This window comes from Phocoena phocoena, chromosome 8, assembly GCF_963924675.1.
Source record: "Phocoena phocoena chromosome 8, mPhoPho1.1, whole genome shotgun sequence".
In the NCBI taxonomy this organism is placed as follows: domain Eukaryota; kingdom Metazoa; phylum Chordata; class Mammalia; order Artiodactyla; family Phocoenidae; genus Phocoena; species Phocoena phocoena.
In genome coordinates, this window is record NC_089226.1 from 55847784 (window position 1) to 55868713 (window position 20930).

General features: G+C 39.5%; 1 protein-coding gene across 1 annotated transcript in view; it reads right to left on the reverse strand.

Annotated features, from left to right (window-relative positions):
- ACER3 (alkaline ceramidase 3) overlaps nt 1–15794 on the reverse strand; it is a 187911-nt gene extending 172117 nt beyond the window's left edge. Inside the window, exon 1 of the mRNA XM_065882550.1 lies at nt 15618–15794. Within this exon, the coding sequence (XP_065738622.1) occupies nt 15618–15720 (103 nt within the window). The 5' untranslated portion in view covers nt 15721–15794. The remainder of the gene's footprint in view (nt 1–15617) is intronic.
- Nucleotides 15795–20930: the final 5136 nt, after the last annotated feature.

A 20930-nucleotide genomic window follows, 5' to 3' on the forward strand; every position in this document is an offset into this window, starting at 1 on the left:
AAGAGACTTCAGAACATAGCATATTCCCAGAGAAAAAGGACATTTCACAATGATAAAGGGTGAATACCTCAAGATTACATGACAATCCTGAAGTGTATATACCTGAGAATGTAGCATCAAAACATATAAGAATAGAAAGGAGATATAGAAAAATATACTACTAAAGTTGTAGTATAGTATTGGTGATCCAATACTCTTCTTAATAATTAACAGAAATAGACAGAAATATCAGTAAATATACAGAAGACTTGAACAACACTACCAACCAATTTGACCTGACTATTATAGAATACTACATGCATAAAGAGAATATATATCCTTTGCAAATCCATGTGGAACATTCACCAAGTGAAACATGTGACAAGCCATAAAACAAGCCAATAAGTTTAAAAGAATTTAAATTAAAAATATGTTTGAGGGACTTCCGTGGTGGTCCAGTGGTTAAGAATCCACCTTCCAATGCAGGGGACGCGGGTTCAATCCCTGGTCGGGGAACTAAGGTCCCACATGCCGCAGGGCAATTAAGCCCACACACCGCAGCTACTGAGCCCGCACACTGCAACTAGAGAAGCCCGTGCACCGCAACGAAGAGCCCACGCGACACAACCAGAGAGAGAAGCCCGCACGTCGCAACTAAGACCCAACACAGCCAAAAATTAAATAAATAAATAAATACTTTTTTAAAAAATAAAAATATGTTTTCTGAACATAATGAAATTAAACTAGAAATCACTAACAAAAAGATACCTTGCAAATTCCAAATATTTGGTAATTAGACAACACACTTCTATATAACCTATAGTTTATTTCTACTTCCCCTGTGATTTCTTCTTTAACCTATGGGTCATGTAAAAGAAATCACAGGAAGAATGGAAATAAAGCATATTAAAATGTGTTGACACACAGCTATAGAGTGCTAAGAGTGAAATTTATAACTATAAATGATTCTAATTTTTTAAAATAAGGTCTAAAATTAGTGTTCTAAGCTTCTATCTCATGAAACTAAAAAAATAATAAATTGAATAAAAAATAAGTAAAAGAAAAAAGAATAGAATAAGAAAAAAGTAGAGAAAATTAACATAGCAAGAAGTTGTACCTCTGACATGATTAATAACATTTAATAAACCACTAAGATGATTAATCAACAAAAAAAGAGAGAATACACAAATTACCAATATGAGGAATGCAAGAGCAGAGATCACCTTAGAGTCTACAGACATTAAAAGACCAATAAGAGAACATCAGAAAATTCAGCAATTTACATCAAATAAATTTCTTGAAAAATACAACCTATAAAAAACTGACAAAAGAAACATAATGGAAAACAAAATTATAGACCAGTCTCTCTCATGAACAAAGATACAAAATCCTTAACAAAAATACAGTTGACCCTTGAGCAACACTGGGGTTAGGGAAGCCAACCCTCCAAGCAGTTGAAAATCTGAGCATAACTTTACAGTCCGCACTCTGCACCCATGGGGTCCATATCAGTGGGTTCAACCAACCATGGATCATGTAGTACTGTAGCACATATTCACTGAAAAAAAATCCCTGTATAAGTGGACTTGCACAGTTCAAACCCATGTTGTTCATGGGGCAACTGTACTGGCAAATCAAACCCAGATATAGATTTATAGATATAGATATGGATATGGACATGGACATAGACAGAGATAGAGAAGGAGAGATAGAGATGCTAATACATCATGTCCAAATGGGCCAGGAAAGCAAAGTTGGTCCAACATTAAAAAATCAATCAATTGACTTCATCATATTAACAGAAAGGACAAAATCACTTCAACAGGTATAGAATAATATTTGACAAAATTCAATACCCACTCATGATAAAACTCAAGCAAGTCAGGAAAAGAAAAGAATTTCCTCAACCAAGAAGTCCTACAAAAAATCTACAGCTTACCTAATAATAAAAAACCCATCATATCTAATAATAAAATATTTAATGCTTTCCTCCTTAAATTAAAAAATAAAAATGGCAAAGCTGTTTGCTCATACCACTTCTACTCAACAGCCAGTACAGTATGGGAAGAAAAGTAATGCATAAAGATTACTGAAATGGATGAAGCGAAACTTTCTATTCATAGATTACATGATTATTTACTTAGTGACAAAAAATTAATAAGTTTAGCAAGGTAGAAGATATAAGGATGATGACAAAAATCAATTTAAATATCTATGCTAGCAATAGAGAAACAATGAGAAAAATGAAATTTTTAAAATATAATGTATAAGAACATCAAAAAATATAAAGTACTTAGAAATAAATTTAACAAGATGTTTAAGACCTCTACAATGAAAACTACTGAGAAAAATTAAAGGAGACCTACATAAATGGAGAAATATAACATGGTGGATTGTTAAGACTCATATTTTTAAGATGTCTGTTTCCCCAAGATGATTTATAATATGATACAATCCCAGTAGGCTTTTAAAAGAAAAATTGATGTATTATCTATTTTATATAACAGATTACCTCAAAACTTAGCAGCTTAAAACATCAGACATTTATTATGTCACACAATTTCTGAGAGTCAAAAATATGGAAACAGTTCAGACTCAAGATCTCTCATGGGAATGTAGTCAAAATGTTGGCCAGCTCCAAAGTCATCTGAAGGCCTAAATGGAGCTGGAAGGTCAACTTTCCAGATGGCTAATTCACCTGTCTGTTGGCTGGAGGCCTCAGTTCCTCATCACATAGACCTTTCATGACATGAGGGCTGTCTTCCCCTAGAGTGAGTGATCCAAGAAAGAGGCCAAGAGGGAAGCAGTCATGCCTTTTATAACCTAGTATCCAAAGTTTTATTACATTACTTCTAATTTATTTTATTAGAAGCAAGGTACTAAATTTGGACCACACTCAAGGGGAAGGTAATTAAGTTCTACAGAGAAATAGCAAAGTGCACATCTTTTAAAACCACCATAATAGACAAGCTGATTCAAAAATTTATATGAAAATGCATAAGACCTAAATATCCAAAACAATATTTTAAAAGAACCAAGTTGGAAGATTTATAGTAGTTGATTTCAAGGTCCACTATAAAGCTATATATATCAAGACTCTGTGGTAATGGCATAAGGATATGCAAATAGATCAACAGAGCAGAGAGCCCAGAAACAGACCTACATGTACAGCTCACTGATTTTTGACAAAAGAGCAAAAGCAATCCAATGGGGGGGGGGGAATGTTTTTTCAGCAAATAACGCTGTAACAACTGGACATGCATATGAGAAAAAAATAAACTTCAATCCCTACCTCACACCATATATACAATGAATTTGAGATGGATATAGACCTAAATATCAAGCTATAACTATAAAACTTCTATAAGAGAATATGGGAAAATACCTTTATAATCTGAGGGTAGACAAAAGTTTCTAAACGGGATAAGGAAAGCAATAACTATAAAAAAAAAAGATAAATTAGACTCCATAAAAATTTTAAACTTCCCCTCATTAAAAGATACTTTTTAGAAAATGAATAGACAAAACATAGACAGGGAGAAAACAGTCACCAAACATCCATCTGATAAAAGGACTTATGTCCAGAATATATAAGGAACCTTGCAACTCAATAATAAAAAGACAACCCGGGGGCTTCCCTGGTGGTGCAGTGGTTGAGAATCTGCCTGCTAATGCAGGGGACACGGTTTCGAGCCCTGGTCTGGGAAGATCCTCCATGCCGCGGAGCAACTAGGCCCGTGAGCCACAACTACTGAGCCTTGCGCGTCTGGAGCCTGTGCTCTGCAACAAGAGAGGCCAAGATAGTGAAGAGGCCCACGCACCACGATGAAGAGTGGCCCCTGCTTGCTGCAACTAGAGAAAGCCCTCGCACAGAAACGAAGACCCAACACAGCCAAAAATAAATATAAAAATAAATTAATTAATAAATTAATTTAAAAGATTTAATAAAAAGACAACCCGGGCTTCACTGGTGGCACAGTGGTTGAGAATCTGTCTGCCAACGCAGGGGACATGGGTTCAAGCCCTGGTCCGGGAAGATCCCACATGTCGCGGAGCAACTTAGCCCGTGTGCCACAACTACTGAAGCCCACGCACCTAGAGCCTGTGCTCCGCAACAAGAGAAGCCACCGCAATGAGAAGCCCGCACACTGCAACGAAGAGTAGGCCCCGCTCGCCACAACTAGAGAAAGTCCGCGTGCTGCAACGAAGACTCACTGCAGCCAAAAATAAAATTAATTTTAAAAATAAAAAGACAACCCAACTTTTTTTAATGGGCAAAAGATCTGAAAAGACAATATACAAAAGAAGATATACAAATGTCCAAGAAGCACATGAAAATGTGCTCAGCATCTTTAGTTATCAGTAAATGCTAATTAAAATCACAATGAGGGCTTCCTTGGTGGCGCAGTGGTTGGGAGTCCACCTGCCAATGCAGGGGACGCGGGTTCGTGCCCCGGTCCGGGAAGATCCCACATGCCACGGCGAGGCTGGGCCCGTGAGCCATGGCCGCTGGGCCCGTGCGTCCGGAGCCTGTGCTCCGCAACAGGAGAGGCCACAGCAGTGAGAGGCCCGCGTACCGCAACAAAATAAAAAAAAAAATCACAATGAGATGCCACTATACACACTCCAGAATAGATAAAATTAAAAATTATGGCAACGCTAAATGTCCTTGAGTGTGTGGAGCACCCAAAACTTCCATGATGAGAATGAAAAGTTACATCACTTAGGAAAAAAGTCTTGCAGTCCCTTAAAAAACTAAACATAAACTAACTCTATGACCTGGTAATTCCACTTCTATGAATTTACCCAAGAAAGATGAAAAATGTATGTTCACAAAGACTTGAATAAGAATGTTCATAGCAGCTTTATTCATAATAGCCAAAAACGGAAACAGTCCTAGTATCAATAGTTAAATGGATAAACTAACTATAGTATATTCATATAATGAAATACTACTCAGCAATAAAAAGGAACAAACTACTGATTCAACAGCAGGACAAATCTCATTTCTCATAGACACGAATCTTAAATGGACTAACAAAGATTTGTTTCTAATTTTAACTTCTAATATAGTAAATACCAATAGACTTAACTCACAAAGTTCTCCAGGGTTCTCAATAATTTTAAATGTGTACAGGGGTCATAAGACCAAAAAGTCTGAGAACCTCTGATCTAATAAAAGTTGAATATGGGCATGCTCTACAATCTAATAATTATACTCCTAAATATATACAGACACTCTTACACTTGTGTGTACCAGAAGATGTACAAAAATGTTCATAGCATTATTTGTAATATCAAACACCTGGAAACAACAAAACATCCAACGACTGAAGAATGGATAAATCAATATATTCATACAGTGAAATTCTAAACAACAGTAAGAAAAAAAATGAACTACCTAACCTATCAACGTAGATAATTCTCAGGAACATGGATGATACTAAGGACCACAATTTGAGTGAAAAAAACAAGTTGCAGAAGAACGTATATATAGTAAAATTCCACTCACATAAAATGTAAAACAAGCAAACCTAAACTGTATTTTCTAGGAATGCTTAAGTGGTAAAAGACTAGGAAATGAAACACTAAATTAAGGATAGTGGTTATCTCTGAAGAAAAAGAAAGAAGATGGGATGAGGGAAGGGCACATAGGAGGCTGAATGTTTACCCAATGATGGCTGCTCTTAACCAAAGAATAGTCCTCCTTTATCAAGGTCATAATTCTCTTCAACTGTCAAGCTTTAAATTGGACATTCCTAGAATAGTAAGAACAAAGAATATCCATTTGATTGGCAAGCCTAATTGAATCAACTCCAGTGATCAGCAGATCAACAGAATATCAGACAACAAAGCCAGACTGCCCTCACATCTACTTTAAAAAAGCATGTGTGTACATGGGGACAAATTATGGAATGGGAGAAAATATCTGCAAACAATGCAACTGACAAGGACTTAATTTCCATACAACTCATACAACTCAATATCAAAAAAACAAACAACCCAATCAAAAAATGGGCAGAAGACCTAAATAGGTATTTCTCCAAAGAAGACATACAGATGGCCAACAGGCACATGAAAAGATGCTCAACATCACTAATTATTAGAGATATGTAAATCAAAACTACAATGAGGGGCTTCCCTGGTGGCGCAGTGGTTGAGTGTCCGCCTGCCGATGCAGGGGACGCGGGTTCGTGCCCCGGTCCGGGAAGATCCCACATCCCGCGGAGCAGCTGGGCCCGTGAGCCATGGCCGCTGAGCCTGCGCGTCCAAAGCCTGTGCTCCGCAACGGGAGAGGCCGCAATGGTGAGAGGCCCGCGTACCGCAAAAAAAAAAAAAAAAAAGCCACAATGAGGTATCATCACCTCACACCAATCAGAATGGCCATCATCAAAAAGTCTATAAATAATAAATGCTGGAGAGGGTGTGGAGGAAAAGGAACCCTCAAGTGAAAGAAACCTGACACCAAATAGTAAATATTATATAATTCTACTCACATGCAGTCCTAGAATGAACAAATGTAATTTACGGTGAAGAAAAAAATCAGAACAGATAGTTGCCCTGGAGAGAAGAGGGAAGGTGAAGGTGAGAATTACAGGGAAGGGGCATGAGGAACTTTCATGTTTGACAGGTAAAGTTCTCTATCTTGATAGGGGTTTTCGTTATGCATATAAATGCACTTCTTAAAATTCAGCAAATACACACGATTTGTGCATTTACATTGAATACAAATTTTACATCCAAAGAAAAAACAGAGAATTGAACTTTAATGATATGTATGTTGAAATAGTTAGAGGGAAAGTATACAGATGTTCGCAATTTACTTTAAAATGTATCAAAAATAAAATGAATTGATAGAGAGAGGAATGGATAAATAGATATATGATTAAAAAAAGTACTGTATACTAAAATGTTATTGGTAGGATTTAGGCAATAGGTGAATGGATAATCACCGCAAAATTCTTCTAACTTTGCTGTACATGTGAAAATATTCATTAAAAAAAGGGGCTTTTCATGCCATATTTACTATTTGGCCTTTATCCTTCAGTCAATAGAAAGTCTTCAAATGGAAACAGAAGAAGCACCTAATTCTGTAAGGAGTAATCAGTCAAGGTTTAAAGAGGTATCCACTGACTGGGAATGCAGCTACAAATGACAAGGGAACAGCAGATGCAAAAGCAATCGGGTTAAGGTGCGGCACACTAGATACTCCAACCAACCTTTCCACTGAAAACATCTAAAAATTCTGGTATATTCAAAATATTCAAATAAATGAAACAAAGAAGGAAGAAAGGGAAGAGGGGTGAAGGGAGGGGAAGTCCACCAAGGTGAGGGGTCAGATAGGAGACCTCCCCAAATAAAGGTTTAACTTCCCTACCCCAATCCCTAAACTCAGTGTTTGCTCTTACGGCCTTTCAACTGTTTAAATGAGGCCCACTCACATTATTGAGGGTAATCTTCACTTAAAGTCTACTGACTGTAGGTGTTAACCACATTTACAAGATTCCTTCAGAGCAATACCTAGATCAGTATTTGATTAAGTAACTGGATACTGTAGCCAAGCCAAGTTCACACATAAAACTAAGCATCACAGATAAGGTCACAACTATAACAAAGTAGTATTTATTTTTTAAACTTATCTTGACTAGATTCCAATTCGACTTTTATTGAGCACCTGGTATTTGCCAGGCACTTCCCTGTGCGTTTTCACATGTATCATGCCATTTAATTCTCACAACCCTACCAGATATTCATTGTTCTCATTTTATAGAAAATAAACTGGTACAAAGAATGATTAAGTGATTTGCCCAAAGTCACAATGTTCAATGGAGCAAAGTTCAGAGAGGATTCTTATTCTGACTTCAAGTCATTATGTCAGGTACCTTCCCCACAGGAAAGCATGTAGGGTTTCATGTCACCATAAACTGCTTTTGCTGTCTCTTTTGGGCTCAATCATTTTTCTGGGTCCTAAAATGTTTCTTCATGCCCTTATTTTTTTTTGTGGGGGGGGCTGCATTGGGCCTTCGTTGCTGCGTGTGGGCTTTCTCCAGTTGTGGCGAGCGGGGGCTACTCTTCGCTGTGGCGCGCGGGCTTCTCATTGCGGTGGCTTCTCTTGTTGCCGAGCACGGGCTCTAGGCGCGCGGGCTTCAGCAGTTGTGGCTCCCGGGCTCCAGAACGCAAGCTCAGTAGTTGTGGCGCACGGGCCTAGTTGCTCTGCGGCATGTGGGAGCCTCCCAGACCAGGTCTCGAACCCGTGTCACCTACATCGGCAGGCAGACTCCCAACCACTGCGCCACCAGGGAAGCAGCCCTTACTTATTTATTATAAAACACTCTTTGTTGCACTACCGAAAACTCTCCGGGTGAGTGTTTTTTTCCGCCCACTATGAAACAGTTGGCAAAGGAACAAGGGTAGAACCCCAAAATCAAATAAACAACTTAAAATTTCAACCTGAAATAATAGTGTACTGGACAAAACTTTAAATGTTTACTATTCTCTGTATTCCAGTTAGTAAAGTTGCCCAAATTACAATTTGAGGTATTTGTTCTCCTTATTTACCCATACATCAATTACTGTTCCACTAAAATAAGTAAATAGGGACTTCTCTGCCGGTCCAGTGGTTAAGACTCTGCGCTTCCACTGCAGGGGGCATGGGTTCGATCCCTGGTTAGGGAACTAAGATCCCCCATATGCTGCACGGCACAGCCAAAAAAAAAAAAAAAAGGAAATAAATCATTTCTTCCAACATGTGCTACCAAATGACAATTTTTCCTAGTTAAAATCTTGGATGACCTAGGTAAATGCTAAATCAAGATTAGACTTCAAACTGTACTTAGCCTTCAAGTACAGTAGTTTCTCCTAATCTGCGGTTTCACTCTCCAAGCTTTCAAATACCCATAGTCAACTGCAGTCTGAAAATATTAAATGGAAAATTCCAGAAATAAACAATTCATAAGGTTTTAACTGTGCACTGTTCTGAGTAGCATAATGAACCTTGCAACATCCTGCTCTGTCCCACCTAGGATCCTCAGCCGTCAACATCATCTGCTCCTGACATCCAACCATCCACATCATTACAGTTCAATGATCCAGGATCACCCAAAGCAAATGAATCTCCTTCTCTGCATAATCAGAAGTTAATAGTAGCCTAACACTAGATCACAATACCTTCTCATCATGTAGGCATTTTATCATCTCAGATTATCACAACAATAAGGGTAAGTACAGTACAATATTTTGAGAGAGACCATATTCACATAACTTTTATTACAGTATATTGTTATAACTGTTCTATTTTATTATTAGCTGTTATTAATCTCTTATTGTGCTTAATTTATAAATTAAATTTTACCATAGGTATGTATATATAGGAAAAAACACAGTACATACGGTTGACCCTTGAACAAAACAGGCTAGAACTGTGCAGATCCACTTACAACTAATTACTAACTATAGACCAAAGTCTGAAAGATAGTTTGGTTTGAGCTTCGCTTAGGTATTGGGAACAAATGGAAAGAAAACTGTTTCTAAAATGAAAATGTAACATGTTCAATTTTAAATTCAATTTAGCTCATTACCCAGAACAATCATTTTCAAACTTCAGTTCACATGCAGTATTTTTGGCCTGTTACTGCTGGGAGCAGGGTGGAGGAGGGGGGTAGTGATCAATACCTAACTTGATTTTCAAGTTAGAAACCTAGGCTCCAGTACCAGCCCTGTGATCCTGAACAAGTCACTTATCCTTTTGAACCTGGTTCCTTACACAGAAACAGTGATAACGCTTACACCCCATAGGAAAAAAAGAATTAACAGTGTTTTTTGAACTATAAAGTCTTGCTTCTCCAAGTATAATCTCCAGACCAACAGCACTGGAGTCATCTCATAGCTTATAAGAAATGCAGAATCTAAGGCCACATTCCAGACCTACTGTACTGGAATATGAATGTTAACAAGACCTCCAGGGAATTCACATGCACATTAAGATCTGAGCAGAATTACTATAAAGCACTCTACAGACGTTAGGTATCTTCACCATAAAAAAAATAGTTAATTAGGAGCTCTTGTTGTTCTGAGGAAGTCCTATGACCTGGTAACCCATTAACAATATGACATCAACAATATTTAACATCATCCTCCTCAGCTCTACTATTTCCCATACTGAGAAACTACTGAATGTGGATTCTGGTCTAGGTTTCACAACTAATTGGCAAGATAATCTTGAGCAAATCATGTCAACTCTCAAGGTCCTTCTCCTTGCATGTAAGATGAGAAGGTTAGACCACTAGTTACCAACCTGAGGTCCCTGGATGCACTGGGGTCTGAAAAAGTAGTAACGGAGGGAGGCAAGATAGTATGATAGTTAAGCGCATAGCTTTAGAATCAAATGGCCCTTGGGTCCCTTAGGCTCTGCCACTTAATAGTGTTGACCTAGGGCAAGTTACTTAAACGTCTTAAACTTTAAAAGAGTTCTTATAAGGATTATAATAAGGGTTCGTATAAGATAATATACACATAGAGCTTTGCACATAGTGTCCCATAATGTTAGCTTTTATTATTTCTATTGGCTATTTTCAGTATCTCAAAAATCATATTTATCTGAAATAAGGCTGCAATGAAATTATTATGCTCTTTTGCTTTGGACTAGAATTATATCAATATATTAAGGTAATACATTACCTTATCTCATATATCTCATATGGATCAATACAGTGTAGTAACAGTGACTAGATCTCCTCTAATTGATAGTCACATGTGCCTCTGATTATTTGAAATGGGGACAAAGTACATTAATAATTAATGTAGAAATAATAAGTTACAATTTATATAAAAATAATAATAAATTCATGGAGCCCATGACAGAAAATAATAAAATGCTTCTTTCTAATGAAAAAGTTAAAATAGACACTATGTCACCATATGATCCAGAAATTCCACTTTTGGGTTGAAGAGATATTTGTACACCCATGTCACAGCCTCACTATTCACTACAGCCAAGAGGTGGAAGCAACCCATGTGTCCATCAATGGATGAATGGATAAGCAAATGTAGTGTATACATACAATGAAATATTATTCAGCCTTTGGAAAGAAGGACATTCTAACACATGCTACAAAATGCTACATAAGGACATTATGCTAAGTGAAATAAGCCAGTCACCAAAAACAAACAAAAAAACCCACTGCTGATTCCACTTATATAAATTCATAGAGACAAAAAGCAGAAGATTGGTTGCCAGGGTCAGCGGGGGAGGAGGGAATACGGAGTTGTTAAATGGAAATGGAGTTTCAGTTTTACAAGATGAAAAGAGTTCTGGAGATTGGTTGCACAACAGTGTCAGTGTACTTAACACTACAGAGCTGTACACTGAAAAACGGTTAAGACGGTAAATTTTATGTTATGTGTGTCTTTCCACAATGATTGATAAATAAATAAATACACAACCAACCAGCTAGCTAGCTGGTATGGCAGTTCTTCCAGCACTAACACTGTAAAGCCTTTATGCTTTAAGTTTTTAATAAGAACCCCTTCCTTGCATTCCAAAGCACCATATACATATGTCCATCATAGCACCCGGAACAATTTACTGGCAGTCTCTGACTGTATAGATTAAATCTAAACTCTTTGTACAGACTGAACATGTACATGTTCAGCAAAGCATGTAGCTGAGTTGCCTCCTTGTCTCCTGGTGATGAATGTATGTGACATGCTACAAAAATGGATAATTGAAAGGTGGAACAGGCCAACAATGATGAAAGTGCAGCAAAGAAACAAAAAGTAATAGTGTTAAGGGGGTGGGGGAGGGATGGATTGGAAGTTTAGGATTAGCAGATGCAGACTATTATATAGAGAATGGATAAACAACAAGGTCCTACGGTACAGCACAGGGAACTATATTCAATATCCTGTGATAAACCATGATGAAAAAGAATATGAAAAAGAATGTATATATGCATAACCAAATCACTTTGCTTTACAGTAGAAATTAATACAACATTGTAAGTCAACTATACTTCAATAAAATAAAATTTTTTTAAAAAGTAATAGTGTTGGAAATAAAACCCCAATCAAACATAAACGGAGTTATAGAAGAAATAACTGGCCATGACAATGTTGACCCCGTTGCCACTCAAGAGACTAGATATGCAGCCAGAGGAACTTAGTGAAGGCAAACTTACCGACACAAATGAAGAAAGTGATTGTGAGAAAAGGATGAAGATGGAACAGAAGTGAACCAGCAAAACTCCGCATTAAAGGAACTCTCAGAAATATTTCACAATATTGAAAGTGCAAAGAATGCAGTGTTGGAACCTGATCCAAAGTTAGAAAGGAGCATGACAATCCACCAAGGCACAGAAAAAAATACTCATTCCATATCATAAGTTACATGACAAGAAGGCAAGTACTACTCAAATTACTCTAGATAAGTTCTTCTACAAAGAAATAACACATTTTAATTCTCAATGTTTGTAATGTTTTAAATTACAGTGTACTAAATAAATATTAGTTTTAACATTTTTTCCATTTCTCCATATATTTATGACTAACAATAAGAGGATTTACAATGTTTGACAAAAATGTGTAAAGGTCACGGAGTACTCATAACTTTTCTCATTGATTATGAAGATTTCTTTGCCAGGTTTTAACTTGCATGGTCATTTGTATTGTCCCATACTACCATGCAAAGTACCTGTAACTTCTGGCACATCAAGGCACTTAGTATTTCACAACTGAAGAGAAACTGGCTACCTTTTCCCCTCATTCTTACAATCCACCCAAGCAAAAAAGGAATATGAGCTCATCTTGGATGACGTTAAGAAGACAGCGTTTCAGGTTTTTCAGTGACTGAGAACTGTTGCCATCTTTACATGCAATTCCCCGAACTTGTCCTTAGATTACCCAAAACACACACACCCCAATGCCGAAAGATAGGCTTCCTGAATAGTTATTCAATTTGTCATCTGTGATAGTATATTAGTCATGCTTGTCTTCATCCCCTGCAGGCAGGGTCAAAACAATGAATGTGTGATAGAAGTAATATGGTATAGTAGCTTTAGAGTCAGACCTCAACTTGAATACTACCTCTACCCCACTTTTTGCAACCTTAGATAAATTGTTTGTTAGAGTTTCAATTTCCTAATCTGTGAAATAAGGATAATAATGCCTTCTTTTTGGAATTATGGTAAATATCGAAAAAGATAAGATATATGAAGTGCTTAGCAAAGTGTGGTACATAGTAAGCACTTAGATATAGCTATTATCACCATTATTATTATTCTGAATATTTCTATCATTATTGTAAATATTATAATGATGATAAAGTTGCATTTGTTTTAAACACATTAATCAGCCTATTCTTCAAAGATCAAGTCTCTTACTCAAAGATATGATAGACACACACCACTTGCTGGCTGAGAAGGTTGACCTCAACCTCCTCCAGATCATTTTCTCCCAAGGTACAAGTGCAAAGGGCCGCCAACACTCACTCATCCTGTTCTTGCAACCCCTGATTCCTATGTCAAAACCCTCCCTGCCGGCTGCTCAGAGTTTCCTCTTCTGAGGTCATTAAGAACTAAAGCCATTTCCCATTTCTCAGAGCTATCTGTCAGAACAGTAGTATCTTGCTGTCTCATAACTCACATGACTTAACTGTCAGTCTTCTCTTTTGATTCTAATCCCAGTTTTCTCTTTGGATTCTAATCCTTCATTCTAAACTAAGAGTCATTATTACCTATATTGACCCATAAAGCTGCAAAGGACCTAAAGGCCAACTAAAGCCAACCCCTTTTCTCTACCAAACAATTAATTCCCCCTAAAATATCCATGTGAGTTAGTTGAGCAAGGTCTGTTTGAACACTTTCAGTGACAGCAAGCCCTCTAGCTCTCAAATCAACCCATTCAACGATTATAACTTTAAAATTTTCCTTACGTTGAAGCAAAATCTCTCCCCTTACAGGCAGTTTCCACCCATAGGCTCTAATTCCACATTCTAGAGAAATACAGAAAGCTTAACTGCTCTCTATCACAGCCCATTCAACATTTTAAGGACCCTGAGTTTCACTCTTCCACATTACAAATTTCTAGTTCAGAAAGCACAATTTTAAGTCCCTTCTCTCGTGGACCTCCTCTGGACCATGTATGGGCTTGCCAATGTGATCTAACAGCAAACTGATAAAGCACTTCCTTTGCCAACATTTGAGCTGCCGAGTAATTATACTACGAATGTACCCCTTTGCCCATATTCATCCATTATTATATAAAAATTATTAATTTAAGCTAGTAGTCCAGGAAAAGTAACTCTCAGCCTAAATCACAGTTTAAAGGGAATAGTACTGAAAGTCTTAAAAACTACCAAAAGAGTTCTCTTTTTTTTTTCTTTTTTAATCCTAGCCAATTACTGGGAATGCAATAAAGTAGGATCAGCTGGCATGAAAGTCTTGCCTCTTTCCTACAACGCCAAACACATGTCTGGGACAAAGACCCAACAATGGAAAGGTTAGCTAAAAAAGAGTTTTGCTTCATGTCCTGAGAAAGTTGAGCCAATTAAAAGAAGGCAGTAATAGTGAGTCAAAAAATATCCTCTGTACCTTGCCAGAAGCAGGTACCTGAAGAAGGATCAAATGCTGTGCTCTCAAAACTTGACCACAGTAAACTACAGAAAAAGAAGTGGCAGATTTTTCCTGTTCCTAGCCTGGAAGGAACAATCATCTGGGGAAACACACACACACAGCACCCAAGGGGCCAGTCAGGGGCAGCAGCTGGAGGAGAATTCTTCCCCAAGTCCTCAGAAGGTGTAATCAGTGCAAGTAACGTCCTCAGAAGAACCTTAACCTTCGTCAGGTAGTCGGAGAGGAGGCAGAGTGGAGTAGGGACTTGATCCCTTGTGCTCTTAGGAACCTGGCACGAGCCGGAAGGTACAGACTAGCTGCTGCCTTCTACTCCTGGTGCAAGGAGACAGCTGAATGATCGTACTCAGAAAGGAGGTGATCGCTGGTACCCGAAGATATCCTGGGTGAGACTGGGCTGGGGGGTAAGGGTTGGGGGTCGGTATCTGAGACCGGGAAAACCGTTCCCTGGAGGTGACCGAAGGAGGACTCACAGGAACAGAGAACGAGGAAGGGAAAGACCGCGTTTTCACGTATTTGGGGGAAGCCTGAGCTAGGACCTGTTCCCTTCTCCTGTGCCCTTGCGATGAAGGTGGTGGCAGCAACAGTAGGCGCAGGTGTCCCGGGCCCTCATTCAAATGAGCAGAGTCCCCCACTGTCCCAAGCTCTACTCGGGCTGCCCCCACTTGCCCCTCAGGCAGCGAAATCCCCATTCCCAACCCTGCCCCTCAGGCTTCCCCTAAGGTCCAGCAGGGGCTCTCCACATCTCTTCCGCCCCCCAACCTCGAGGCCCCCGTCAACCCGTCCAGACCGGCCCTCCTCACCCGCCACACTGGATTCCCCTAGCTGCTGCCTTCCTCCGCAGCATTCCCGTTCCTGTCCCCTGGCCCGGTCTCCCCACGCCACCTCCCCCGGCCAGGCCCCGTGCCTCCCCCAGCGGCCAGGTCCGCCCTGTCCCTTCCTCACGCGGCGTCTCCCCTTCAGACCGGCGCCCTCCCTCCCTCGCTCCCGCCTCAGGCCGGCACCCGCACTCACAGAACTCGGCGATGTACCAGGTCACCGTGTAGTTCTCCTCGCACCAGTCCAGCGTGGAGGTCGTGGGGCCCCAGTAGCCCTCGCGGTCTCCGGCCGGAGCCATAGCGTGCGCCGCCGCCGCCGCCCAGGCGCTCCGCTCGTTGCGCTCGGTTCCGCAGATTCCCAGGCCGGCTCTGGCCCTGCTGGCGCGCTAACCTCGCGCTCCACCCGCTCTCCCTCCCCGAGGGGCGGGGCCCGGTGCCGTCAGAGACCCGCCCGGCCGGAGACCCCGCCCACCGCAGCCGGGGCAGGGCCCAGCCGGAGGGCGCCGGGACTGCCCTGCCCCCTCCTTTCCAGGGAAGGGGTGTGAGCTGGGCCACCGGCCCCGCCTCGACACGCCCTTGACTGTGGGTTGGGCGTTCCTGACATCCCCGAGGCTGTTTTCTATCTGGATGCTTGAGCTTCAGTGTGTGTGCGGCGGGGGGTTGATTTTACTGCGGCGGGAATGGGATGAAGTCTTCAATCAAGCCCTGGCTTGATGAAACCAGTGCAGAGAGGCACCACAGTGTCTTTCTTCGGCCGCAGGCCTGAAAAGGAGCTCAGAAACCGAATACTCCCAGCCCCACTGGTGACTTCCAGGAAATAATAATTTTCTGATAAAGGTATAAGTGTCACCTGGGAACAAAGGGAAAGGGCAACAAACCCCGGACCGAGCAAAAAGAAGGGGTGGGGGGGACTTTGGGATCCTAAAAAACAGTGCAGCCAGAGCACTACAGCAGAGTTTACCTGCTTCCGTTTGGGCTTCCAAGCTCAGAAGTTTCTACCTTCTAGCAATCTATAATTGTGTCCTACTCTTAAGGCAACCAACAGCCTCCCCTACTACCAGCCTCAAGACCCTAATACTTCACAGAGCTGCTGGAAGGATCTTTTTAAAACACAAATGCAACCGCCCCCTGCCCCTTGTGTTCAGTTACATCGAACTCTTCCCTAGCTCAGAATGTTTAGGGTCCACTCCCATCTTCCTGCCTTTGCTCCTGCAGTTCAGCTGGGACTGCCTGCCTTCGTCTCTTCTCCATTTAGCTAATTTCCACTGGTCCTTTAGAATCCAACTTCCTGAAACCCTCCCTGACTCTCACCCCCAAGGGCTCCCTTGACCTTTGCTCACATCCTCCAGTGATAGATACATCCTGATCTGAAAGTTTGATTTCCCTTCTTTGTGGTCCTAACACCCAGAACTCCACCTGACCAAGCAGTTTGAAATGAAGAGTATAGTTAAGGATGACACAACTGCTATTTTCTAAAGAAATAAGTCAATTAAGGTGTAATTGAAGGTAAAAAAAAAAAAAACAAGGAGAGATGAGGCACCCACACAGCCTCTCTACAAAGTGACCCTACCGGATGACAGAGGCAGAACCTTTACTTGCAGGGTGCAAATCCTAGGAATAGAGGCTGTGTTTTAATAGAAATAGTGGGATATCGAAATTTTTCTTTTGAACAGCAGACATTGAGCTTCTGCTATGTACCCTGCCTTTGGCTGAGTGCTAGGAACACATGGAGGTCAACAGTAAAGATTCAAGATGGCAGTCTCCAGAGAGATTAATAAAATTGAGGTGTGGGAAAACGTCTATTTCTAGTCATTTTTTATCTTGTCCTCTAAAGTTTCTGTCTCATGTGTATTCTTAATATGTATATTAATCATAAGTGTATATAATTTATAAATGAATAAATATACATATATTTGTATACTCATAATGAATATGCAGAAATACATACTAAAAGTGATTTGCTGATAAGGGTACAATAAAAACTGTAGAGACCACAACTGTAGACTGTGATAATACTTGCTAGGAGTAAAGCAAAAATTAAGGTTTTGTGGGAGCCCTTATGTGGAAAGAACCCCTAACTCAGCCAAATGACTCAAAGCAGGGGATGAGGTCTTGGCTAAATTAATACCTTGTCACATCAACAGTTACAGGGAGGTGGGACCTACCATGACCAGGACAAAATTTAGAGGAGAAAAATTGATTTTTCTCACCAAGGCAAACGGTGCACTGCAGTAGTATCACTCAGAAAACACAAATGTATTTCATAGGTCCTTCAGCAATGTCTGTCCTCCTTTCTCTCTTTTCTAAAAAACTACCCCCCGCCAGTATAAATGCAATGCATGGAAATGTAAGGAACCCAGAACAGCCAAAGCTATCTCGAAAAAGAACAAAATTGGAGGACTTACACTTCCCGATTTCAACACTTAATACAAACCTACACTAATCAAGACAGTGTAGTACTGGCATAAGGATAAACATGTAGATCAATGGAATAGAACTGAGACTCGAGAAATAAAAACTGTAAATTTATGGTGAGTTGATTCTCAACAAGGATGCCAAGGGAACCAATAGTCTTTTCAACAACTGGTGCTGTGACAACTGGATATCAATATGCAAAAGAATTAAATTAGATTTCTTCCTGCCATAATAAACAAAATTTAACTCAAAATGGATCATAGACTTACATGTACGAGCTAAAACTGTAAACTCTTATAAGTTTATATAAAAGTAAATCTATTGTGTAACCTAGGGTTAGACAGTAGTTTCTTTTATAAATACCAAAAACACAGGTGACAAAAGAAAAAATAGATGAACTGGACTTCAACAAAATTTAAAACTTTTGATACAAATGATACCAAAAATAGGAGAAAACGTTTGTAAATCATATATCTGATAAGAGACATATTCTGAATATATAAAGAACTCCTATGACTCAAAAAAAGAAAAATAACCCAAAAAAATGGGGAAAGCAACTGAATAGACATTTCCCCAAGCAAGATATACAAGTGGCCTATAATCACATGAAAAGATGTTCATATTTGCCATAATAGAAATGCAAATCGAAACCACAATCAGAGACGTGGATGGACCTAGAGACTGTCATACAGAGTGAAGTAAGTCAGAAAGAGAAAAACAAATATTGTATATTAACGCATATATGTGAAATCTAGAAAAATGGTACAGATGGACCGGTTTACAAGGCAGAAATAGAGACACAGATGTAGAGAACAAACGTATGGACACCAAGGGGGGAAAGTTGGGGGGGGGGATGAATTGGGAGATTGGGATTGACATATATACACTAATATGTATAAAATAGACAACTAATAAGAACGTGCTATATAAAAAATAATTAAAATTAAAAAAAAAATAACCCACCATCAGATGCTACTTCACACACACTAAGATGGCTATAATCAAAAAGACAAACAATATGGGACTTCCCTCGTGGTCCAGTGGCTAAGGCTCTGCACTCCCAATGCAGGGGCCCCTGGTTTGATCCCTGATCAGGGAACTAGATCCCACATGCCGCAACTAAGAGTTCACATGCCACAACTAAAGTTCCCACATGCCGCAAGTAAAGATTCCCCATGCCGCAATGAAGATCCTGCACGCTGCAACTAAGACCAGGTGCAGCCAAATAAATAAATAAATAGACAAACTAACAATTGTTAACAAAGATATGGAGAAATTAGAACACTCATACATTGATGGTATGTAAAATGATGCAGCAACTTTGAAAAACAGTACCTTAAAATGCTAAGTGGAGTTACCATATGACCTAACAATTCTACTTTTAGGTATATATATATATATATATATATATATAAAATTCTACTTCAAAAGACTTGAAACATATGTCCACAAAAAATGGTACAAGGATGTTCATAGCAGCATTACTCTCAATAGCCAAAGACTGGAAACAAAGCAAATTCGATCAACTGATAAATGGATTAATAAAATGTGGAATATCCATACAATGGAATACTATTTGGCAATAAAAAGAAATGAAATACTGATACATGTTACAACGTGGATGAGCCTAGAAAACTATGCTGCATCAAAGAAGTCAAACACTAAAGGGTACGTATTGTATGATTCTGTTTATAAAAATCATCCAGAGCAGGCAAATCTATAGAATAGAAAATAAATCAGTTGTTGGCTGAGAGAGGGAATAGGAATGCAGAGTGGCTGCTAGTGGGCACACACTGGTTTCTTCGGGGATGATGAAAGTGTTCTAAAATTAGTTTGTGGTAATGGTTGCACAACTCTGTAAATATGCAACAACAAAAAAAATGAATTGTATAATTTTTTAATTAATTAATTTTTATTTTTGGCTGTTTTGGGTCTTTGTTGCTGTGCGTGGGCTTTCTCTAGTTGCGGTCTTGGTGCGGGGGCTTCTCATTGTGGTTGCTTCTCTTGTTGCGGAGCACGGGCTCTAGGCATGCAAGCTTCAGTAGTTGTGGCACGTGGGCTCAGTAGTTGCGGCTCACGGGCTCAGTAGTTGCGGCTCACGGGCTTAGTTGCTCCATGGCATGTGCAATCTTCCAGGACCAGGGCTCGAACCCATGTCCCCTGCATTGGCAGGTGGATTCTTAACCACTGTGCCACCAGGAAAGTCTGAATTGTGTACTTTAAATTGTACACTAAATGTTCTAAATAGTGGAACTGTGTGGTATGTGAGTTATGTCTTAATAAAGCTTTCTTTAAAATACATTCTCATGTTGGAAAAATTAGAAAATATCCAAAAAAGTGTAAAAAATAAAGGAAATCACCTATAATCTCACCAACTAGCAATAACCATTGTCAACCTTTAAGTATATTTTCTTCAAGCATTTTATCTATGGATTCTTTTTCACATGATAGAGCTAATAATGCCTTAGTACAGCATATTTTTTCATAAACATTTCTCATGCCATTAAAGAATCCTTGTAAATATATTAATAGTTATATTCAATTTTATAGATAAATCACCATTTACTTAATTATTAAATATCCATGTTACTACTCCCTTACTTCTAGGTTTTTAGGTTATTTCCAAAGCCTATATTTATTTTTCAACTAACAAATGAGAACCCAAATTTGAAAGCTTTGAACCAGATTCCTACTGGAAACCCTTTATACTAGTTCCCAAAACAACTAAAGAAATCCCAGCTGTAATCCATTTTTTCCACATGAGATACATTGCGCCATAACTTCATAACTGCAAAGGAAAATTTGAATCCACCAAGACTGAGTGTGTAGGCTCACCACAGATTAAACGACCTTATGATCTACAATTTACCTCTTGGCCTCTCTAACAGTGAGGCACAGTCATGGCAGCCTATCAACACTTCCTAGCCCCCATTCATAGGGGATATTAGAGCATCACCCAAATGCAATAGACTGCAACCTGGGGACACAGCCCCAAGCCTCTCTGGGAAGAGTCTTCTGACAGCCAGCCTGGGTTGGGGCCTCTCTATGTTCCTGCAGCCCTTGGGTTTCCTTCCACCATAGCCCTTCTCACCCC